This window comes from Vulpes lagopus, chromosome 19, assembly GCF_018345385.1.
Source record: "Vulpes lagopus strain Blue_001 chromosome 19, ASM1834538v1, whole genome shotgun sequence".
Lineage (NCBI taxonomy): Eukaryota > Metazoa > Chordata > Mammalia > Carnivora > Canidae > Vulpes > Vulpes lagopus.
The window spans coordinates 35,262,153-35,287,163 of NC_054842.1; the positions used below are offsets into that span (position 1 = coordinate 35,262,153).

Below are 25,011 nucleotides of genomic sequence, written 5' to 3' on the forward strand. Positions count from 1 at the left end.
AATTTTTAAAGCATGTTTTATGCTTTTTGGTGTATAAGTTTTCCACATCTTTTGTTACTTATTATATCCAAACATCTACACCAGAAATAATAGGTGAATTTATTGCTATTTCTTCACATTTTTCTCTTACCTCTGAAGTATTCTGGTTTCCATCATAAATGAAATTTAAGGAGAAATACATGTTATACATAGTACATTACTAATAGTGTACATTTTTGCATAGTGTTTTTATTTTGAAACAATTTCAAACTTATAGAATATTTGCAAGTACAGTATAAAGAACTTCTTGAATTATTTGAAATCATTTAAATTATTAAATAACCTGAATTATTTTGAAATTGTTTGAATTTAAATTACCAACCTGATATTCCATTATCTCTGAATATATTATCCTACATAACCATAATGCAACCATCAAAGTCAGGAAAAACACTAATGTATTATTACTAGACTACCTTCAGATCCTGTTCAGCTTTTACCATCATCCCAATAATGTCCTGGATAACAAAGGATCTTGCCAGAATCAGTACTGGATTAGTCTCTTTCAGTCTAGAATAGTTCTTCAGTCTTTCCTTGATTTTCATGACCTCGGGGTCACTTTTGAAGACTATGGGAGGGTTATTTTGTGGAATGTCCCTCAGTTTGGGTATGTTTGATGTTTCCTGATTAGATTCAGGCTGTGTATCATTGAGTTGGTTGGAACTGGGTTGGCTGGAATATCAGAGAAGCAGAAGAGTGTTCTCTCATTGCAGCCTATCAGGTGACATGCAATTTTGATCTGCTCTTTATTGTTGATGTTCACTTTGATCACTTGATTAAGGTGGTCTGCATCATGAAATTATTCTCTTTCCGTTTGTAATTAGTAAGTTTTGGTGAAGCTAGTTTAAAACTATAAAAAATCAGGGGCTCCTGGGTGGCTCAGTGGTTGAGCATCTGCCTTTGGCTCAGGGTGTGATCCTGGGGTCCTAGAATCGAGTCCCACATTGAGCTCCCTGTATGGAGCCTGCTTCTCCCTCTGCCTGTGTCTCTGCCTTTCTCTTTCTGTGTCTCTCATGAATAAATAAATAAAATCTTTTTTTAAAAAAATCTATAAAAATCAAAAGACCATGGCAATTATCACTCACTCTTAATATGGATATCCTAAGGTCTTTATTCCTTTATTTTTTTAAGATTTTATTTATTTATTCATGAGAGACACACACACACATACACACAGAGAGAGAGAGGCAGAGACACAGGCAGAGGGAGAAGCAGACTCCACTCAGGGAGCCTGACATGGGATTCGATCCCAAGTCTACAGAATCAGGCCCTGGGCTAAAGGCAGCGCTAAACTGCTGAGCACCCGGGCTCCCCTCTTTATTCCTTTAAAGGGGCTGGAAACATATAACATCTGCAAATCTTCTACTAAAGATTCATCTTTCTAAAGAAATAATATCTTCATACATTTTTTTTCCCTATGGAAAAAAAAAAGAAAAGTCTTCTGGGTGCTTTGAGTGCTCTAAGAAATTTGGACTAAAGTCAGTTTGGGCTCACAACCATAGTCCTGAAGAAGGTGACGGAGGCTTCAGAAGAGTCCCCGCCCCGACCCTCTCTCATGAGTCGCTTCCAGTGGCTCAGCTGCAGCAACTCTGTGGTACCCCGCTGTCATGGAAGAAGCCACACCAGCAGCAGGACCAGGAATCTGAACATTTGAAGAACGGGGCAGGAGCAGAAGAGTATGGGAAGTGTCTTGATGTCACTAAGCCCTACATTTGGTAGGGAATGAGTGGGGAACGTGTGGCACATTCTGGCCAGACTGTCTCTTGACATCCTGTGATTTCTTTTTTTTTTTTTTTTAATTTTTATTTATTTATGATAGTCACAGAGAGAGAGAGAGAGAGAGAGAGAGAGAGAGAGGCAGAGAGAGACACAGGCAGAGGGAGAAGCAGGCTCCATGCACCAGGAGCCCGACGTGGGATTCGATCCCAGGTCTCCAGGATCGTGCCCCGGGCCAAAGGCAGGCGCTAAACCACTGCACCACCCAGGGATCCCCATCCTGTGATTTCTATCTCGGTCATAGAATGGAGCCCTAAATAGTCTTACTCAAAGACAGGACAGGGTTCCTGGGCTGGAAAACCCTAGAGGACTTCTTTCAAGGAGCTGACCCAGTACACTTGTGTAAGGCAATGCTTACACAGATGTCTCCAAGCGCACCCACTCACTCTCCTCCTCAAGAAGTGGGAATACTTACTTGGAGTATCACATTGAATTCAGAGCTCTGGGGAATAACATTTTTTTTTTTTAAATCATCAAAAAATATTATCCCCAAAGGGGATACAGGGCATAGACAGATGAAAAGATAATTGTATGGGACAGAAATCTTAGAGCCACCACAGAGAGCAATCAGTCCAGCCCTGAAATGCCTAAAGGGGTCTTGTCACAACAACTCTGCAGGCTATGTATCATCCTTCCTGTTTACAGAAAGGATATGGAGTCTTAGAGAGGCTGAGGAAATCATTCACAAAGCAGTAAATGGTAGGCCCAGGTGCTCAGAACTTATTTACAGACAGCATGTAGACATATGAAAAGTTTCATAACTCTGGATCACTAGAGCATCAGTACTGGAAGGCCCCGAGGAACGGCTCACTCATTCTACAGATGGGCAAGCTATATAGCCAGGGAGGCTATGTGATTTATTTCAACTCTCAGAGTGACTAGAAGAGTCAGAACTATGTCAGATCTTCAGACTTTCAATGCAAAGCTCTTCCCACCCTCTCCTAGTACATGCTATCCTTACAATGACGTTGCTTTCTTCCTTTTTAAATCATTAGGCTTTGGAAATTCACATGGAAAGTGCCCATGCCCCAGAGGACAGAGTCATTTGTTCCAGGTACAGATGAGGTACTCTATACGATGAATGGGTGGCACATAAAACATCAAAACATAAACACTATAAGCCTAAAGGAGCTTACACCCAGTTTTATGTTTGCTTATATTTAAGGGCACAAAAAAAGTTGTCACTAGGGAATCGAGATAAGTTTGTTGGAGTTTTTTTTCCCCCTCTAAGATGGAAGGGTACAATATTCAAGTTTGAGAACAAGGTCACTGTACTGCTGGCAACTAATATCACTTTTATAGATTTCTTTCCACTCCTCAACCCCTACCCCCAACCAAGGGCTGGAAGCAAGCGCCCCGGAAGGCTTACCTGCAGGGCTATTTCCTTCTTCTTGCTGCCCATGGCTCTGCAAAAGAAGACAGAAGCTCTGTTACTTCGGGCTCTGGCTAGCAGCAGCCTGGGGACAAACCGCTGCGAAGACCAGCAAACCCAGAGCCTCCTGCAGACAAAGCCTCCGTCCCTTTAAGGTAACTGTAAGTGACAGCAAAGCAATGCCCTGGTGCGAAAAGAACACCCCCCGGGGCGTGGGGGGGGGGGGCGGGGAGCGGAGCCTGCAGCCCTCAGGGTCGTGGCTCGCCAGCTAGTTTTCTGCAAAGCCCCTTCGCAGGATGGGGGTGGGGGTGGGGGTGGGGGGAGCCCGGCGAGGCAGCCCTTCAGGCATCGGAGCGCTTGCCGAGGAATTCGGGAGGAAGAGGCCCCCGAACCCTGTTATCCCTACTGTTGCAATATAGTCCTGGGAAACTGAGCCACCGCGAAGGACCTCTCGACAGGTACGCGGTCCTCGAGGTGCAGCGAGTTCCCAGCTGGTCTGCAGCGACCCGGCCACAGTCGCGGGGGCAGCTCCGCGCGGCCCGAGTCGCCCGGGTAACAAGCCACGCCCACCGGGGCCCAGAAGGGCGGAGGGAGGCCGCCCCCTCGGGATCCGAACTGGCCCGAGGGACGCTCTCATTGGCTGATGCGGTGTCAGCGTCGGGGGGTTTGGCCTCACCCAGCAGAGACCCTGTGCGCTCTGGGGCTGCACAGTCGCGTCCCCGGAGGCCTGCGTACCTGCTGCCCAGCCGGAGCAGCCTCTCTATTGTTACTTATTGCCACGCAGGGGCGGCTCCAGGTTCGGAGGGATCTGAAGGGATTCCCTTCAACAAAGAATGCAACATTACAAAGTCAAAATTATGCTTGAAAGTCAAGTGGAGCAAATAGAAAACGGTTACAAACGCGGCATGAATAGTCTATACCAATTATAAGAGTCAAAGGATTAAAAAAAAAAAAGAAAAAGGCCCAACCATGTATTGTCTATAAGAAATTCACTTTATTTTTTTAAGTTTTATTTATTTAAGTAATCTTTACCCTCAATGTGGGGCTCAAACTCACAGCCCCAAGGTTAAGAATTGCATGCTTTTCAGACTGAGCCAGCCAGGTGCCCAAAGAAATTCACTTTAAATTTAAAGACAGGGCAGCCCGGGTGGCTCAGCGGTTTAGCACCGCCTTCAGCCCGGGGTTGATCCTGGAGATCCGGAATCGAGTCCCACGTCAGGCTCGCTGCATGGAGCCTGCTTCTCCCTCTGTCTGTGTCTCTGTGTCTCTCTCTCTCTGTCTCTCATGAATAAATAAATGACTCAGAGTGTGATCCAGCGGTCCAGGATTGAGTCCCGCATCCAGCTCCTTGCAGGGAGCCTGCTTCTCCCTCTGCCTATGTCTGTCTGTCTGTCTGTCTCTCTGTTTCTCATGAATAATAAATAAAATTAAAAAAATAAATATAAAGACACAGAGAAGTTAAAAGTAAAGGAGTGGAGAAAGCTGTGCCTGTGCTAACACTAATCAAAAGAAAGCTGGAGTAGCTATATTAACTTCAAGCAAAGCAGACATCAGAACAAGGAAATTTATCAGGAATAAAGAGAGAACAATACATAATGTAAGGGAGTCGGTTTCCCAGGAAGACATAACAATACTTAATGTGTATGCACCTAACAAGAGATCATCAAAATGCATGAAACAAAAAATGTATGGAACTGTAAGAAAAAAACAGATGAGCCCACAAGTATAACCCAGATGAACCTACAAGTATAACTGATAACTTCAACACCATTTTTAAATAATGACTAAATCCAGCAGGCAAATCCAGCAAGGATATAGTTGAACTGAGCAAGAACATCAGTCAACCTGATCTGACATTTAGACAATACTTTATCCAACAACAGCAAAATACAGATTATTCTCAAGTTCACATGGAATATTCACGATGACAGACCACACTTCAAGTCATACAACATACCTTAACAAATTGAAGAGAACAGAAATTATACAGAGTCTGTTCTTAGACCACAATAGAATTAAACTAGAAATAAGTACCAGCTGATATAAGAAATCCAAAAGAGGGCAGCCTGGGTGGCTCAGCGGTTTAGTGCCACCTTCGGCCCAGGGCATGATCCTGGAGACCCATGTCAGGCTCCCTGCATGAAGCCTGCTTCTCTCTCTGCCTCTCTCTCTCTCTCTCTCTGTGTGTGTGTCTCTCATGAATAAATAAATAAATAAAATCTTAAAAAAATAAGAATGTACTATATCATTTAAAAAAAATCAAAAAGATTTAAATAAGTGAAGAGCTATTCCATGTTTGTGAATAGGAAAAATCAATCTTCTTAAGATGTCAACCATTCCCAATGTGATGTATACATTAAGCACAATTTTGGTCAAAATACTAGTAAGCTATTTTGTGGATAACAATAAATTTATTCCAGAGTTTATATAAAAAGATAAAGAGACCCAGAATAGCCAATGTAATACTGGAGAAGAATAACAAAGTTGGAGAACTGACACAACTGAACTTCAAGACTTATTATAAGCAACACAGCATGATATTAGTGAAGGAATAGATTCATAGATCAGTGAAACAGAATAGAGCCCAGAAACAGACCCATACAAATGTGGTCAACTCATCTTTGAAAAAGGCCCAAAGGAAAGTCAATGAAGAAAGAATAGTCTTTTCAAAAAATAGTGCTGGGACTGTACTACTGGCTCTGGACACAGACCTTATACCTTTTACAAAAATTAACTCAAAATGGATCATAGACATAAGTGTAAAATGCAAAACCGTAAAACTTCTAGAAGGAAATACAGTAAAAAAGCTAGGTGATCTCGAATTTGGCATTTTAGACATGACACCAAAAGCATGATCCATGAAAGAAAAAATATAACTTGGACTTCATTAAAATTAACAACTTCATCAACTATACTCAAATTTGAAATTTTTAAAAAAGATTTACTTATTTATGATAGACATAGAGAGAGAGAGAGGCAGAGACACAGGAGGAGGGAGAAGCAGGCCCATGCCGGGAGACCAATGTGGGACTTGATCCCGGGACTCCAGGATCGCGCCCCGGGCCAAAGGCAGACGCCAAACCGCTAAGTCACCCAGGGATCCCCAAATATGAATTTTTTTAATTTTTATTTATTTTTATTTTTTTTAAAGAACTTTAATTTTATTTACTCATGAGAGATACAGAGCGAGAGAGAGAGGCAGAGACACAGGCAGAGGGAGAAGCAGGCTCCACGCAGGGAGCCCGACGTGGGACTCGATCCACGGTCTCCAGGATCACGCTGTGGGTTGCAGGCGGCGCTAAACCGCTGCGCCACCGAGGCTGCCCTGAATTTTTTTTAAATAGGTAAACAAAAATTTAAATGTGTGCTCTGCAAAAGACTGTTAAGATAATTAAATAGAAACGCCATAAGCTGGGAGAAGGTATTTGTAAAACATATCTGAAAGAAGACTGTTACCCAAAACACACAAAATTCAACAATAAGAAAACAAACAACCCAATTAAAAAATAGGCAAAAGATCTGAACAGATACCTCACCAAAGAAGATATACAGATGAAAAGTAAATAAATGAAAAAAACCTCAACTTCATTTGTCTGTAGGGATTACAAATTAAAGCAGTAATGAGATCCTTCTACACACCCATTACAATGGCTCAAACTCCCAAAATTGACAATATTGATTCACAAAAGTTGGTGAAGAGCACCAGAGCAATAGACACCCTCATTTATTGCTAGTGGGAATGCAAAATGATATACAGCCACTTTGGAAGACAGTTTGGCAGTTTTTTACAAGCTAAATATAGTCTTACTATATGATCCAGCAATGATGCTCCTATATGTTTATTCGATTGATTGGAAAACTTAGGTGTACATAAAACCCTCTATGTAATGTTTATAGCAGCCTTATTCGCAAATTGGAAATAATGAAGATGTTCTAAATAGGTGAATGAATAAGCAAACTGAGCCACATCCATACAGCGGTGTCTGTAAGACACTGCATTGCAGATTGGATCTACTAAATGCAACTGATGTTTGTTGCCACGGGGTGGTGGTTACTCAAGCTCTTGAATGGTTTGAAATTTCCCTTAGAACTTCATTTCCAAAATAACATTCAAATCAAGTATTAAATTCTGCCAGGACACTGAAAGATGCTTTGTGTTCTTTTTGGAAGAGTTCGATTTCTGGTTGTCTCTACTATAGAATGTAGTCACATCTTTGCCAAGTTAAACCACAGAACAAACTTAAGCAAACACATGTCTTTACACCCTGACTTTATACCTGTTGTCCTGTGCAATTATTTATAGCAGCCCTTTTTGCTCTCAAAAGTGTACAGTTTGGTCAATATGGAGCCTCCTCAATTTTTCCCAAATGGATCACCCCCGCTTTTGACATCTTGATTTAATGAAAGTTCAGTCTTTCACATATTTTATGATATCCATCAGTGACTGGATTGTGTTGCCCAAAAGTCCTCCCCTAGGGAAGGTGCTTTGTTTGTTTTGCTTTGTTTAATACAAAAACTTCTAACTTCAGGGGTTGCTGCTGTGTTATGGTGTCTGAAAGACTGAAAAAACAAACAAAAATAATTCTTTCCCTTGCAAGTTATGTTTATTGCCACAAGATGATGGTTTACTCAAGGGAAACCCTTCTGTGATCCAAATTGGATGCCAGGAGCATTTTCTTTATTTAAACACTTAGAATTGTGTCGTGACTGTGTGAAACAAGAATGAACTTACGTACTTTAAGAGCAAATCACAAAACCAGTTTTTTATGTTAGCTGATAAGAATGTATACATATTGACACCTCTCTGCTTCCAGATCTTACGGTTTCTTTTTCCATAATTACTAGCATGTCCCTACTGTGACTGGCTCTGAGGAAGGCACCTAGGAGTAGTCGAACCAGGAGCATTAGAATCTCACAGACGTGGTTTGGGTCCTTGGACCTACCAGCCACCAGCTGTGTGAGCTCAGGTACACTACTTTATCTTCCTCAGACTCAGTTTCCCAGTCTTTAAAATGGGGAGTATAGCAACTACATTTCAGGAATGTTGTGGACAGAGACAATGTCTTCCAAATTGTCTTGATAATCAGGCCATTTTTGCTGCCATGTTGAGGTGTCATCCTCTCTTCACAGCTTAGGCTGGGAGGCAGCTTCCTGGCATGGTTCACAGTGGCCACCCCCAGCACTGGCAGCCAGATGGAGCCATTTGATTAGTTTTCCTCAATCAGGGTGGCATTGATAAGCATTGCCTCTGAACCTCCCCCCACACACACACACACTCTGCTCCCATCTGTGAACTCAGAGTTACCAGGATGGCTTTAATGACCAGAGATGTTTTTAATTTGATGAAAGTTGTCAGTTTTTATTCCTTTTTTTTTTTTAAGAGTATTTATTTGAGAGAGAGAGAGATAGCAAGAGAGTGCACGAGCCGGGGGTAGGGGCAAAGGAGAGGGAGAAGCAGACTCCCCACTGAGCAGGGAACCCAATATGGGGGTTCATCCTAGGACCCCAAGATCATGATCTGAGCCAAAGGCAGACACTTAACCTACTGAGCCACAAATGCTCAGTTGTTATTCTCTGTTTACTGCTTTTTTAAAGAAATCTTTTTCTAAGGATTTCCTACCCCCCCGGTCATGAAGGTTTATTTTCTCCCAGGAATTATTTAAAAAGTTATAATGAAAGGACTTATTAAAACTTTACATTTAGACCTTGATCCATTTCAAATTCATTTTTAACTGAAATTTTTGTTAAGCTAATTGTAGGTTCATGCAGTTGTAAGAATAACATGGAATCCTTTGTACATTTTGCCCAGTTTCCCCCTATGGTAACATTTTGCAAAACTATAGTATAATGATCACAACCAGGATATCAACATTAATACAATCTACCTGTCTTAATCAGATTTCCTGAGTTTTAGTTGTACACCTGTGTGTGTGTATCTATATATATCACCTGTGTGGATTCACATATCCATGACCATAGTTAGGATCCTAAACACAAGGATCCTCTGTATTGCCCTTTATAGCTATACCCACCTCTCTCCGGTATCTCTCTTAACTTCAGACAACCTCTAGCCTGTCCCCCATTTCTAAAATTTTGTCACTTAAAAAATGATATATAGATCATATCATATAGCATGTAGCTTTTGGGATTGGCTTTTCTTAACCCGGCATAATTCCCTGGAGAATCATCTAAGTTGTTGTATATACCAATATTTTGTTCCTTGTTATTGCTGCATATTTCATGCATAGGTGTACTGTAGTCTGCTTCTAATTAACTTTTTTATGGGATGGGAGGTGGCTGTCAAATTTCTTTTTTTTTTTTTCCATATGGATTTCTGGTTATGCAAGTACCGTTTGTTGAAAAAACTTTGCTTTACTCCACTGTGTTGTTTTGGCATGTTTGGCATATATCAATTGATTATCAGTTGAGTTTCTTTCTGGACTCCCTAGTCTATCCCACTGATTTATTTATCTATCCTTATGCTGGTACTTCTCTGTCTTGATTACTGATGTAATCAAGTTATGGACTGAATGTTTGTATCCCTTCAAAATTCATATGTTGTAACCCTAATCCTAATGAGATGATATTTGGAGGTGAGGTCTTTGGGAGATAATTAGGTCACGAGGGTAAAGCCCTTGTGAATGGAATTAGTGCCCTTATAAGAATAGGCCAGAGAGCTAGCTACCTTTCTCTCTTTCTGCCATGTGCCATCCTAAAATTTGTATGGAACCACAAAAGACCCAGATATAGCCAAAGCAAATTTGAAAAAGAACAGAGCTAAGGACGTCATGCTTCCTGATTTCACATTATATTACAAAGTGATAGTAACTAAAACAGTGTGGTATTGGCATAAACACAGACACACAGATCAAAAGAACAAAATAGAGAGCTCAGAAGTAAACTCATGCATATACAGTCAATTAATTGATGACAAAAGAGCCAAGAATATACACTGGTAAAAAGGGTAGTCTCTTCAATAAATTGTGTTGGGAAAACTGAACAGCCACATGCGAAAGAATGAAACTTGACCACTCTCTTACACCATGCACAAAAATTAACTCAAAATGGGTTAAAGAATGTAAGACCTGAAATCATAAACCTCCTAGAAGAAAAGATAAGCAATAAGCAATTTTTTTAAATTTGACACCAAAAGCAAAAGCAACAAAAGCAAAAATAAATAACTGGAATGACATTGTGATGAAAAGCTTCTGCACAGCAAAGGAAACCATCTGAATGGGAGTAATGAAAAAGCAACCTACTGAAAATATTTGCAAATCCTGTATCTGATAAGGGGTTAATATCCAAAATATATAAAGGACTCATACAGCTCAATAGCAAAAACCAATCCAATTTAAAAAATTGACAGGGGATCTAAATAGGTATTTTTCTTTTTCAAAGAAGACATACAGATAGCTAACAGGTACATAAAAAGATGCTCAACATCATTAATCATCAGAGGTATACAAATCAACATCACAATGAGATATCACCTCATACCTGTTAGAAATGGCTATTATCAAAAAGACAAGAAATAATAAGTGTTGGTGAGGATGTGGAGAAGAGGGGACCTTTGTGCGCTCTTGGTGGGAATGAAATTGGTGGAGCTGCCATGGAAAACAGTATGGAGGTATCTCAAAAAATTACAAATAAAACTTCTAAACTTGTTTTGTGAGGCCAGCATTACCTTGATTCCAAAACCAGACAAAGACCCCACCAAAAAGGAGAATTATAGACCAATATCCCTGATGAACACAGATGCAAAAATTCTCACCAAGATACTAGCCCACAATACATTAAGAGGATTATTCACCATGACCAAGTGAGATTTATCCCCGGGATGCAAGGCTGGTTCAACACTCATAAAACAATCAACGTGATAGATCACATCAAACAAGAGAAAAAACAAGAACCTCACATGATCCTCTCAATAGATGCAGAGAAAGCATTTGACAAAATACAGCATCCATTCCCAATTAAAACTCTTCAAAGTGTACAGATAGAGGGAACAATTCCTCAATATCTTAAAAGCCATTTATGAAAAGCCCACAGTGAATATCATTCTCAATGGGGGAAAACTAAGAGCCTTTCCCCTAAGATCAGGAACACAACAGGGATGTCCACTCTCACCACTGCTATTCAACATAGTACTGGAAGTCCTAGCCTCAGCAATCAGGCAACAAAAAGACATTAAAGGCATTCAAATTGGCAAAGAAGAAGTCAAACTCTCCCTCTTCACAGATGACATGATACTGTGTATAGAAAACCCAAAAGACTCCACCCCAAGATTGCTAGAACTCATGCAGCAATTCGGCAATGTGCCAGGATACAAAATCAATGCTCAGAAATCAGTGGCATTTCTATACACTAACAATGAGACTGAAGAAAGAGAAGTTAAGGAGTCAATCCCATTTACAATTGCACCCAAAAGCACAAGATACCTAGGAATAAACCTAACCAAAGCGGTAAAGGATCTATACCCTAAAGATTACAGAACACTTCTGAAAGAAATTGAGGAAGACACAAAGAGATGGAAAAATATTCCATGCTCATGGATTGGCAGGATAAATATTGTGAAAATGTCAATGCTGCCGAGGGCAATTTACACATTCAATGCAATCTCTATCAAAATACCATGGACTTGGGATCCCTGGGTGGCGCAGCGGTTTAGCGCCTGCCTTTGGCCTAGGGCGCGATCCTGGAGACCCAGGATCGAATCCCACGTTGGGCTCCCGGTACATGGAGCCTGCTTCTCCCTCTGCCTATGTCTCTGCCTCTCTCTCTCTCTCTCTCTCTCTGTGACTATCATAAATAAATAAAAATTTAAAAAAAAATACCATGGACTTTCTCCACAGAGTTGGAATAAATAATCCTATGGTTTGTATGGAATCAGAAAAGACCCCAAATAGCCAGAGAAATATTGAAAAAGAAAACCAGAGCCGGGAGCACCACAATGCTGGATTTCAAGTTGTACTACAAGCTGTGATCATCAAGACAGTGTGGTACTGGCACAAAACCAGACACATAGATCAATGGAACAGAATAGAGAACCCAGAAATGGGCCCTCAACTCTATGGTCAATTAATATTTGACAAAGCAGGAAAGAATATCCACTGGAAAAAGGACAGTTTCTTCAATAAATGTTGTTGGGAAAATTGGACAGCCACATGCAGAAGAATGAAACTAAACCATTCTCTTACACCATACACAAAGATAAACTCAAAATGGTTGAAATGTAAGATAAGAATCCATCAAATTTCTAGAGGAGAACACAGGCAACAACCTTTTTGGCCACAGTAACTTCTTGCAAGATACATCTATGAAGGAAGGCAAGGGAAACAAAAGCAAAAATGAACTCTTGGGACTTCATCAAGATAAAAAGCTTCTGCACAACAAAAGAAACAATGAACAAAACTAAAAGACAGCCTACAGAATGGGAGAAGATATTTGCAAAAGACATATCAGATAAAGGGCTAGTATCCAAGATCTATAAAGAACTTATCAAACTCAACACCCAAGAAACAAAAAATCCAATTATGAAATGGATAGAAGACATGAACAGAAATTTCTCCAAAGAAAACATACACATGGCCAACAAGAACATGAGAAAATGCTCCACATCACTTGCCATCAGGAAAATACAAATCAAAACCACAATGAGATACCACCTCACACCAATGAGAATGGGGAACATTAACAAGGCAGGAAACAACAAATGTTGGAGAGGATGTGGCGAAGGGGGAACCCTCTTGCACTGTTGGTGGGAATGTGAACTGGTACAGCGCTCTGGAAAACTGTGTGGAGGTTCCTCAAAGAGTTAAAGATAGAGCTACCCTACGACCCAGCAATTGCACTACAGAGTATTTACCCCAAAGATACAGGTGTAGTGAAATGCCGGGACACCTGCACCCCAATGTTTCTAGCAGCAATGTCCACAATAGCCAAACTGTGGAAGGAGCCATGATGCCCTTTGACAGATGAATGGATAAAGAAGATGTGGTCTATATATACAATGGAATATTACTCAGCCACCAGAAAGGATAAATACCCACCATTTGCTCTAGTTCTAGTGGATAGAACTAGAGGGTATTATGCTCAGTGAAATAAGTCAATCGGAGGAGGACAATTATCATATGGTTTCACTCATACATAGAATATAAGAAATAGTGAAAGGGACTATAAGGAAAAGGAGGGGAACTGAGTGGGAAAAATCAGAGAGGGAGACAAACCATGAGAGACTCCTAACTAGGAAATAAACAAAGGGTTGCAGAAGGGGAGGTGGGGGGGGATGGGGTAACTGGGTGATGAGCACTGAGGAGGGCTCTTGATGGACTGAGCACTGGGTGTTTTATATGTTGGCAAATTGAACTTAAAAACAAATGAAAAAATAAAATAAAATTACCATATGAACCAGCAATTCCACTTCTGGGTATTTATCTAAAAAAACAAAAACACAAACTTGAAAAAAGTTATCTGTACTCCCATGTTCTTTGTAGCATTATTTACAATAGCCAGGATTATGGAAACCAACCGAAATGTCCATTGATGGATGAATGGATAAATACTGTGCTGTATATAAACAATGGGATGTTATTCAACCATTAAAAAGCATGAAATCTTGCCATTTGTGACAACATGGATGGACCTCAAGGGCATTATGCTAAATGAAAAAGTCAAAGACAAATACTGTACGAGCCCTCTTATATGTGGAATTGAAAACAAAACAAAACCAACCAAACAAAAAACAAGCTTGTAGATACAAAGAACAGATTGATGGTTACCAGAGACCAGAAATGGGAGATTGGAGAAAGAGGTGAAGAGGGTCAAAGTTGAAAATAAAAAGAAGAAAAAGAGGCCAGAGAGATAGCTAGCTCTCTTTCTGCCATGTGAGGACACATGGAAACATCAGCAGTCTGCAACCAGGAACACTGTCGCCTGAACCTGTCTATGCTGGCATCACGACCTCTGACTTCCAGCCTCCAGAACTATGAGAAATAAATTTCTGTTGTTGATAAGCCACCCAGTTTGTAGTATTTTGTTATAGCAGCCCAGGCTAAGACATAGTAAGTCTTAAAATTGGGTCGTCTCGTGGATGGAACTGGAGGGTATTATGCTAAGTGAAATAAGTCAGTTGGAGGACAAACATATGGTCTCATTCATTTGAGGAATATAAAAATTAATGAAAGGGAATAAAGGGAAAGGAGAGAAAATGAGTGAAAATATCGGTGAGGGTGACAAAACATGAGAGACACCTAACTCTGGGAAACAAGGGGCAGTGGAAAGCGAGGTGGGCAGGGGGTTGGGGTGACTAGGTGATGGGCACTGAGGGGGGCACTTGGCGGGATGAGCACTGGGTGTTATGCTATATGTTGGCAAATTGAACTCCAATAAAAAAGAAATTTTAAAAAAAATTAAAAAATAAATAAAAACAGTGACTTGTGCTGACAAAAATAAAAAATAGAAAATAAATAAATAAAAACTAAAAATTTTTTTTTTAAATTGGGTCATCTTGAGTCCTCCTCTGACTTTGTTTTTCTGTTTGAAAATGCTTTTGGCCATTTTTATACAAATCTTAAAATGTCTGTTAGTATCTTTTAAACAATCCTATTGGAAATTTGATTAGGATTGCATTAAATCTAAAGATTAACTTGAGGAGAATAGACATCTTAATGATATTGAGTCTTCCAGTCGTGAATATGGTATCTTTCCATTATTTACTCTTTAAAAAAAAAAGGCTTTATTTGAGAGAGAGCTTGTGCGAGCTCAGTGGGGAAGGGGTAGAGGAGGAGGGAAAGGAAGAATGCCAAGTGGACTCTGCGCTGCGTGGAGTCCCATGCAGGGTTCGATCTCAGGACCTTGAGATCATGACTCGATTGGAAACCAAAAGTCAGACACTCAACCAGCCCAGCCACCCAGGCACCCCTCCATTTATTTACTCTTTCATTTTAGCAGTGTTTATAGTTGTTGGAAGTTATTTGCACTTCATGTTTATTAATGCTATTATTAGAAATTACTTTTATGTTTTTACTTCATTTCCAATTATGTGCTGCTGGTTCATAGAAACACACTGGATTTTGTGGGGCGCCTGGCTGGCTCAGTCAGCAGAGCATGTGACCAACCCTTGATCTCAGGGTTGTAAGTTTCAGCCCCACATTGGATGTAGAGATTACTTAAAAATATAATCTTAAAAAAAGAAAGAAAGAGGGAAAGAAGAAAGAAAGAAAGAAAGAAAGAAAGAAAGAAAGAAAGAAAGAAAGAAAAAGAAAGAGGGAGGGAGGGAGGGAGGGAAGGAAGGAAGGAAGGAAGGAAGGAAGGAAGGAAGGAAGGAAGGAAGAAAGAAAGATACACTGGGTCTTGTGTGTTGACTGTATTCTGAGACCTCGCTAACTTTACCTATTAGTTCTAGTAGTTTTTTGTTGATTGTTGATTTGTTGATTTTGTTGAAAACAAGCTAGTGAGCCACAAAATGAAAGCAGCCTACCTCTGAGTCCACCAACCTGTGTTGGAGTCTTGCATTTTTTTTCACGTTGTAGCCGTCACTGGGGGTCCCATCAAACTGCTGAATTGTATTGTGAGTCCCCTATAGACCAGGGTGGGTCTCAACTACTTCCTAGTGACTCTTACACAGAGACCAGTTTCCCCTCATGAGCAGGACTAACGAGCCCTGTGCTGCCCACCACTCTGGCTTATCCAGAGGACAAAGGAGGTAGCAAGGAGACATGCGCACAGTAGTCGGATCCCAGGTTCCTGTGGGCAGCATTCCTCCAAGGCTACCCATTTTGCAAGCAGAAGCACCGACTGCCCTTATTCAACTTTCTTTTCAGGAATGTTTACACAGTGAACAACCTTGAAAGATAGAGATAGCATCTCCTTTTTTTTTTTTTATTTAGATTTATTTTATTTTATTTATTAAGATAAATAAATTTATTTATTAAGGGGTAGAGGTAAATTTTAAAATAAATAAAATTTATTTTATTAAGATTTTATTTATTTATTCATGAGAGACAGAGAGAGAGAGAGGGAGAGAGGCAGAGACACAGGCAGAAGGAGAAGCAGGCCCCATGCAGGGAGCCCGACGTGGGACTCGATCCCAGGTCTCCAGGATCACACCCTGGGCTGAAGGCGGTGCTAAACCACTGGGCCACCCAGGCTGCCCTAGCATATTCTAAAACAAAAGGCGGGTGCACTTACAGACTTGGAAGATGGAGGTCGTGTCTCCCTCTACAGCAAGCAGACTCACTCTCCAATGTGAAACTTGGTTTCCCGAAGCTCGGAGTTCTTCTTAACACAACCTCCTGCACGAGCAAAGAGGTCTGTGTTGTCCTCTGGGAATCAAGGTTCAGGAATCCTGTGCAAAAATGCAAATACCCTGATGACTGCTATTGCTGTGTGTAATAACCTACCCTTCACCTCTGACCCAGGAGTTTCATGTTTTCTGCCAGTTTCCAAACAACTTTGAAAAAGATCACTTGTTAGTTTGCAAGTAGGATAAAAATCTCAGACCTTCATAGTTCCTGATACCTCCCAAGAGGTAGTGAGCTTTGGCCCTTGATTGTTTGGGCTCTCCTGGGTGACTAGAGAGCAGGACTTCTTTCCCATCTAACTTCTCATTAGAACAGAACTCCTTGCCCATCTTTTCTGGGCAGACAAAAGAAGCTTTTGAGGCAGATCTGGATCTCAGTCAGCCACACGGATCTCATTACTAAAGACTCTGCTCCCCGGAAGCTTCCTGAATGACTGCCCCAGGCATCTGAAGGCTTAATGCTCAACAGCCTCCTGGGTTCTCTAAACTTTGCTAAGATGTGTGCATATTTTGAAATGCTACATACAATATTCATAGTTGTTTTAGTGTAAAAATAATGTTTTAAAATTCTAACCATCAAAGAATTAAAACTTTTCTGTCCTGTTTATCAGCAGGGGTAATGTTAATTGAATTTCAGAGAATGGGGCTAAATAAAAATGAGCAAATCCTGCATTTGCATTTCAGGTTCAAAATCCAGGCAATTTTTGTTTCTCTAACTGGGTATTACAGTATTTCAAATACTAAGACTAACGAACACATGTGACTCCAAAGGTCGATCATTTCTCCACTGTTTGACCAGCTGGGGTTGGGTGATTAAGGAGGAGAGATGCTCAGGATGCTGGTCTCAGCCTCCTAAATGCAGAATATCATCATCTCCTGTAGAGAGGCTAGGCCATGCCGGGTTGTTCATATGGCAGGGAATGGCTCTCATCCCAGCTCCGCTTCTTCTCAGCTCCAGAATCTGTTCATCAAAGGGTTTCCTCATGAAGGAAGATGCTTAAAGATTATGTTTGAGAGGCACCTGGGTGGCTCAGTCTGCTGAGCATCCTACTCGGTTTCAGCTCAGGTCATGATCTCAGGGGTCCACAGATCAAGGCTCGATCCAGGCTCTGGGGTCAACAGGGAGTCTGCTTGAGATTCTCTCTCTCCCTCTGCCCCTCCTCCCACCCACATGTGCACTCTCTATCTGTCGGTCTCTCTCTCTCTCTCTCTCTCTTTTTTTCTTCACAATCTGTCTCTCTCTCTTAAATAAATAAATAATAAATAAATCTTTTTTAAAATTCTGTTTTATGTGGTTTTCAGCAGTTCACTTTGATGTGCCTGAATATAATTTTCTCTGTGCTTACCCTCTTTGGAATTCACCAAGCTCCTTGAATCTATGAATTTCATGTCTTTCACCAGCTTGAAAATGTTTTGCTGTTACCTCTCTGACTATTGCTTCTGTCCCATTCTCTTTCTCTTCTCCCTCTGGGACTCCAGTGATATGAAGTTTAGACATTTGTATATGAAATGTCTATCTTCTATGCTATTATCTCTTTTTCTCTCGGTCTTTTTTCCTGTGCTTTTGTTTAATGTATTTTCAAATTTGTCTTCAAGTCCAGTAATCCTGTGTTCAGCTGTGTTCAACCTGCTATTAAACTCATCCAATGAGTTCTTGACTTCTGGTAATAGAGTTTATAAGTTCTAGAGTGTGCATTTTATCTCTACTTTTATTTTTTGTAGATTCCACATAGCCGGTGACATTTCCTTTCCTTTTATCTATTTTACCTACCTCGTCTTCTAGTTTATTCAACATATTAATCTAAGTGAGAATATTTTAAATTTTCGAAGCATAACACACATGCAATGATACATAAAGTGTGCTAATTGTGAATGCACAGTTTGGTGAATTTTCACATTTGTGTCTATCCATGTAACTAACCATCACCCACATCAAGATACACAATATTTCTGGAATTTCTTTCCATTGTAGAAGAAAGGGCATCACTCCCCTCCCCCAAGAGATAAACACTATTTTTCTTTCACCATAAATTGGTTTTACTATTTACTGGACTTCATAAACGTTGTCTCTTCTATCTGGCTCCTTTCACTTAATATAATGTCTGTGAGATTCATTCACATTGCTTTTGTATCAGTACATGATTCTTATTTATTATAATATGTTATTTCGTTGTATGAATAGACCACAATATATATATTCATTCTCTAGTTGATAAACATTTGTGTTGTCTCCACTTTCAGACCATTATGACTAAAGCTGCTTATAAATATTCTCATATATGTTTTTTGGTGAACATAGCTGCTCTTTTCTCTTAAGTATGTACTTGGAAGTAGAAATGTTGAATCAGAAGGTAGATGTATGTTTAGCTTTAGTAAGTTCTACTAAACATCTTTTCAAAAATGATTGTGCCAATTATCAACCTATTGCTGCTCCATCCTTATTACCTGTCCTGTGATAATGAAGCTGAACCCTGTAAACATTTCTCTTCTGCCATCTGGCTCATAGAGAGTACTAGCAGCCACCATAGGAGAAAGTGGCTTCTCTTCCTGGTTCCTGCAGAACATGGTTCCTACACATGTGGCAGCCAGAAACACAAAGTAGATCTCCATTGATAGCCTCCTCCAATACCACAGAGCTCAGCTCTTGAATGCATCATTCTTGTGGGAAGTTTTCCAGCAAATTCCAAAGTGCAACACCTTTCCATGGATGGCATCCCTCAGTACCCAAGAGAAATGCTTTCCAGTGCATTGCATCTGCATGGAACTTCATCAAACTTTATCATCCAGTGAGTCATGGCTGCACTGTCTCCAACAAAGTATGGACCTCAGCCTGGCAGTAGAAGGTAAGGAGGGACCTCATACAGGTTTGCTCCTTCCTTGGGTATTCTGCTTCAGCCCCAGAGGCTACTCCTTATATCTGCTAAAACTATATTCCTTAGAATTCTCTTTTTCCTCTTAGTACGCAGTCCCCTTTTATACTTAATAATTCTTTACATTAAGATTTCCTTATCCAAATTACTGTGTGTTTTCTGTATCCTAGTGAACCCTGGCTGATACATGGATATGCCATTTGACATCTCCACCACCAATGTATGAGAGTTCCCGTGCTTCTACAATGCATTATTTTAGAGTCCTATCTACTAACTCCAACACCTGAATGATCCATGTATCTGCTTCTATTGCCTATTTTTTCTCTTGCTTGTCAGTTATCATTTCCCACCTCTTTACCTGATTATTTTTTACTATATGCAGACATTGTATGTTAGAGCCATAGATATGATGATATAATTTGCTACACAGAATGTTCCTTCTTTCCTCCAGTAAGCAGACGGCCATAAGGGATAATTGCCTCAGTCTGGCGAAGGGTTAAGCTGAATCAAGGCTGGATTTCAGTTTTTGCAAAACAGTCTATCTCTGTTTACCCCCTTTCCTCACATGTGGATTTTATTGGAGAACCTTGCAGATCTCTGTACCGTTAGGCATGAAGGACTGTAGAGATTTAGTTCTGCTCTTCAGAGGTTCCTAATCCAACTGTCTAGATTCTGTCCCCCTGTAGATTCAAAATCTGGCAAATGTCTTGAGGTAGGAGCTGGCCTTGTATTTGAGGCAGGCCCTTTACTCTTGGAGAGACTTTGTTTTCTAAGTGCAGTAAGACTGGGGAAGATTTCACTCTGCTTTTTAGATGTACACTCAAACCCAGAACTCAACAAATGTCCTGTGGAGAAAATGGGTTGTGTTTTTAAAGCCTCATATTCCCATTTTTCATTCTAGTACCATGTAGCCACTAATAGCTTTACTGATCTCTCTTTCCTCCATTAGAGATCTTTCTTTTGGCAAAGCTTGATTGTTAGGCAATACCCCCAACTGGCAAATGTTCAGGGAGAGGAGTGGGGGGATAGCTGGAGAGACTCACCTCATCTTGCTGCGGTGGGAGCATTGACCTGCCACAACCTACTAGAAGAGGAAATCTAGGTTTTTGAAACTCAAAACTCTTCTTTTCAAACTTCTGTCTGTAGCTTGTGTTTCAAAATCTTAGATTTGACTTTTCTTTCTTGACAAATTTCTGCTGTAATGTTACTAACTTGAGGCTCTGAATGTCAAAATATCTGCGTTCAATGTTCTTCAAACTGTAGGTCATAACCCATTAATGGGGCATGAAATCAGTTTAATAGCTCTTGATAACATTTTTAGATGAAACAGAATAGAATAGATCAGAGTGTATCACATACAGTGAAGATAAGTATTGTTTTGTGAAACTTTTGTTTCACTTGTGTGTGCATATGTTTGGTTTTCAAGGTAAAACCTATTCATTTCTATGGGTTGCAGCCAAAAATGTTTAAAAGCCACTGTTAGTTTAAACAGAGGAAGAGCAGAGGGAGAGGAAAACAAATGATCAGAAACAAAAGTATCCATTGAATATGGATAACTTTTTGGAGACATTTGGCCATGACGGGGAAATGGGCTGATTGAAAGCTGCTCTTCAGTCCCCAACAAACAAGAGGGAATCCACGTGAGGGAGAAACCACAAGCATCGGAGAAGAAAATCCTGTGAGGCTTGGCTCCTCATGGGGCTGGGGCAGCTGGGGATCTGCAGAGGGTGTAGCAGGGAGAGCCAAAGATGAGAGATGACTGAATTTGGACTGGTACAAGCCATGAAAACCCTGAGACAAGACTGTGCCATTCTTGGTGCCATATCATAGTTAGCCCAGCCAATAAAAGACTGCACTTGGCCCAGAAGAAAGGTCAACTGAGGCTCTTCTGCTAACCTATGGTGGATGCTTCAGAGTTAGCGAACCATCTAAGTCTAGCCACAGACCTGATGAGGCTAGTATCCTTTTCACCTTCTCCCTGCTTTCTCAACACCAAACACAAACACAACTGACCAGCCCATCGAGGCCAACAGACAGGGGAAAGAGTATGGGCTCTGGGGTCTGAAGCCCTTGACTTTGAGTCTATTGGCTGGAGGGATTGGGTTCGTGTCTCTTCATGTCTAAAACAGGGCAGGTAAGATCTGCACAGGTCATTGGGAGATGTGCAGACTCATCATCATGCCCACGTCTGGCACACCGTGAGTGTTCAGGAGCTCAGAGCTGCTTTTACCCCCAGGGACCACACTGGGACAGGTAGTTCTGGAGGAACGCTGTGCCACAATGACTGGGCTGGTTTCTGGCCACTGAACCCCCAGGCACCAGTTTGGGTCTATTCTGAGGTATGGCACTCAGCAAGCCTTGGGGCAGAGAGGCCAGCACAGGACAGGGCAGTGGATGTGGAACATTTGCTGTGTCTCTGAGCCAGAAGGTTCTCTGGGTCGGCCCAGCAACTCTCGTCTTTGCCCTGTTGCAAGAGTTGGCTCCTGGCCTTGTGGCTGGCCTTGGACTTCAGGGCCTGAAACTTGGGCCTGAGCCCAGTCTGGGTTTTTAGCCAGGAGTCGTTTGGGCCAGGAGTCTGGCCTTCTGTCGTGCTGTGAACACACCTGGTCAGCCACGTGGATCTGCAGAAGTTTTTGGAAAGACTTCATCTCCGTCATACCTCAGCATATAAAGATTTGTCTCTCTCTTCTCAGCCTGAGTGTTACTTGTTCCTCAAGCCCTGGCTCAACCATCACCTCTCACAGAAAGCCCGCCCTGGGCATGCATGCCCTCCCCACATTGGGTTAGGTGCCCTTCCTCTGGGCACACACATGCCTCTCTCTTCCATACCATTTGCCCTCTGCGGGCACTCTGCGTTTGCTTGGAGGTGGGTCCCTGCCACCACAGCTGGCACACAGTAGGTGCTCTGGAGGTGTTTACTCAATGAAAGAATTATCTAACTCTGGCCCCACTTTCCTGTCCGGTGCCTCTGTTTGCCAGCAACTGAGCTATGCTTTATTTCAGGGATAGAGGAGGCAGCCCAAATGGGACAGGTGCCCTGTTGTAAGCCACGACCTACATTAGAGAATCCCAGGTACCTGCATGTGGTTCCTAGCTGTTTAAGTGCCATTTCTGCAGAGATGGATTTTTAAAGACTTGTGTATGAAAGTGGTATAAAGATGAATCTTTGATCTTGTGCAGGCGCTGTCTCAGCTCAAGCTGAGGGCAACCCTGCTAACCCCCCCCCCCCCCGCCCCGTGCCATTCAGGGCCGGGAGAGGATGTTTCTTGACACAGGGAGCCCAGGAGGGGCCAAGAGACAACCAGGATACACAGACCTCCCAAGGCCTGTGGTAAATGGAAGAAAGTGGCAAGACCCAGCCAATCACAATGAGCATCTGTCTGCCCCAAGCCTCTTCCTCAGCCAGTTCTTTTACCCCCTACCCAGGTTAGATCCTTGATAGCTCTGAATGCACTCCCCCTTGACACGAGGACTCTTGTGGTCTACTTCAGAGCAGCAAGTGGAAGTGGAGGGACACCAAATGGCTGTACGGGTACCTGGGATGACCATCAAAACTTGCATGGGATTGGCAGCCCCAGCACAGCACAAGAGACTCCCCCTAGGGTTGGGGTAGAAGGTGAAGCTCTCAAAATGACAAGGGGATGAGTTCTCTGGATGTGTAAAATGGTTCCAAGTCATCACCAAGGTCCGGCCACCAAAAAAAGTCCTCAAAACTGACACCAGTTATCAAAATTACAGTGAGATACCACTTCAGTCTCATTAGGGTGGCTATAATCAAAAAGATAGTGAGTATGTGGAGACCTTGGTGCTCTCTCCCACATCGTTGGTGGGAATGTGGTGTAGTTGCTCTGGAAAACAGTTGGGGGCTTCCGCAAAATGTCAAACACAGCTAAACCTATATGGCCCACAACTCTACTGGTACTTCAGTTCTGCTCCTGGATATGTCACCAAGAGAAGTGAAAACATGTTCATACAAAGAGCTGTACACGAATGCTCACAGGAGCATTATTCATACCAGCCAAAACGTACAAACAGCCCAACTGTCCACCTTCTGAAATGGAGAAACAACATGTGGTGTATACATCCATTGGAATATTATTTGGTCACGAAAAGGAATGAGGTGCTGCTTCGCACTGCAACACGGATGAACCTCGAAAAGATGCTAAGTGAAAGAAGCTGGTCACAAAGCACCACATGTGGTATGATTCCATTTGTATGAAATGTCCTGAATAGGCAAATCCATAGAGCCAGGAAGCAGATGAGTGGTTTCCAGCGACTGGGGGGGGGGGGGGGGGTGGGGAATGGGGAATGAATGCAAATGGGTAAGGTATTTTGGTAGGGGGGGGATGGAAATGTTCTGGAATTAAAAATCGTGATGGTCCCCACAACTTTGCGAATATACTAAAACCCAGGTAACTGTACACCTTTAAAGGCTGGTTTTATGGCATATGAATTATATTTCCACTTTTTTTTAATAAGGAAAAAATGTCAACCGATCGAAAGGAGTTCGCAGAACTGAAAACAATGAGATGGAGCGCGGGGCTCGCCCGAGTCCGTCGCATCCGTCTGACCGGACTTGGGCCGGGGAGCGGCGCGCCGGGGGGGCCCGGGCCAGAGACGCGGGGCCAGGGTCTGGGAAGCAGCAGCACGCCCGGGAGTCGCGGCGGACGCGGTCGAGGTGGCGGCCCGGGGCGCTGCGGGCTGCGGAGGCGGCGGCGGGCTCAGAACTTGCCGAGCCGAGCGGAGACTCCAAGGCTCTCGGAGGGGCCCCCGCGCTCTGCCCTCCAGCGCCCCGGACCTGGGGTCTGAGCCGGTAAGTGCGCAGGGGCGCGGGGGGGCGGGGTCGCGGGGCCCCTCGGAGCCGGCGGGGGGGTCGGGGGCCGCGCGGGTGGCGGGGACCGAGCGGACCGGGGGGCGCGGGGCGGGGGGGGCCCCCTGGGAGCCGGCGGGGGGGGTCGGGGGCCGGGAGCCGGCGCGGGTGGCGGGGACCGAGCGGACCGGGGGGCGCGGGGCGGGGGGGGGCCCCCTGGGAGCCGGCGGGGGGGGGGGTCGGGGGCCGGGAGTCTGCGCGGGTGGCGGGGACCGAGCGGACCCGGGGGCGCGCGGGGGGCGGCGGGGTCGCGGCGCCGGCCTCCCCCCCCAGCGCCCGCCCGCCCCCGCCCCCGCCCCCCCCGGAGGGCCCGCCCCCGCCTCCTGCCGCCCCCCCACACCCGGAGCGCCCGCCCCCGCCTCCTGCCGCCCCCCCCCGCACCCGGAGCGCCCCCCCCCGTCCGCCCGCCCCCGCCCCCCGCCGCCCCCCCCCCCGAGCCCCCCCGCACCCGGAGCGCCCCCCCCGTCCGCCCGCCCCCGCCCCCCGCCGCCCCCCCCGAGCCCCCCCGCACCCGGAGCGCCCCCCCCGTCCGCCCGCCCCCGCCCCCTGCCGCCCCCCCCGTCCGCCCGCCCCCGCCTCCTGCCGCCCCCCCACCCCCCCACCCCCCCCGTCCGCCCGCCCCCTCCCACCCCCCCCACCCGGAGCGCCCCCCCCGTCCGCCCGCCCCCGCCCCGCCCCCGCCCGCCGCGAGCGCTATTTTTAGCCGTCGCTGTTGCAATACGAGGAATGCGCGGCGCGCCGGGCGCTCGGGGCGCGCGCGGGCTGCGCGGTCGCTTTAAGGAGG

The 25,011-nt window shown here is 43.6% G+C and overlaps 1 protein-coding gene across 7 annotated transcripts in view; it reads right to left on the bottom strand.

The window, feature by feature from the left end:
* The window catches only part of NME9 (NME/NM23 family member 9), a 34,755-nt gene extending 18,208 nt beyond the window's left edge, over nucleotides 1-16,547 (bottom strand). For 2 of the 7 annotated variants that reach the window (XM_041734604.1, XM_041734598.1), the window contains exons 1-2: nucleotides 16,376-16,546; nucleotides 3,185-3,221 (exon numbers count right to left, since the gene is read on the bottom strand). Coding sequence is in view for 6 of the 7 variants with exons in the window: in XM_041734598.1 (XP_041590532.1) it covers nucleotides 3,185-3,217 (33 nt within the window). In the remaining variant the exon portion in view is untranslated. Of the gene's footprint in view, nucleotides 1-3,184; nucleotides 3,222-3,922; nucleotides 4,009-13,586; nucleotides 13,622-16,375 lie in introns of those variants that run through there. The other 5 variants (XM_041734600.1, XM_041734601.1, XM_041734603.1 and 2 more) reach the window with 5 other exon arrangements.
* Between the last annotated feature and the right edge of the window lie 8,464 nt (nucleotides 16,548-25,011).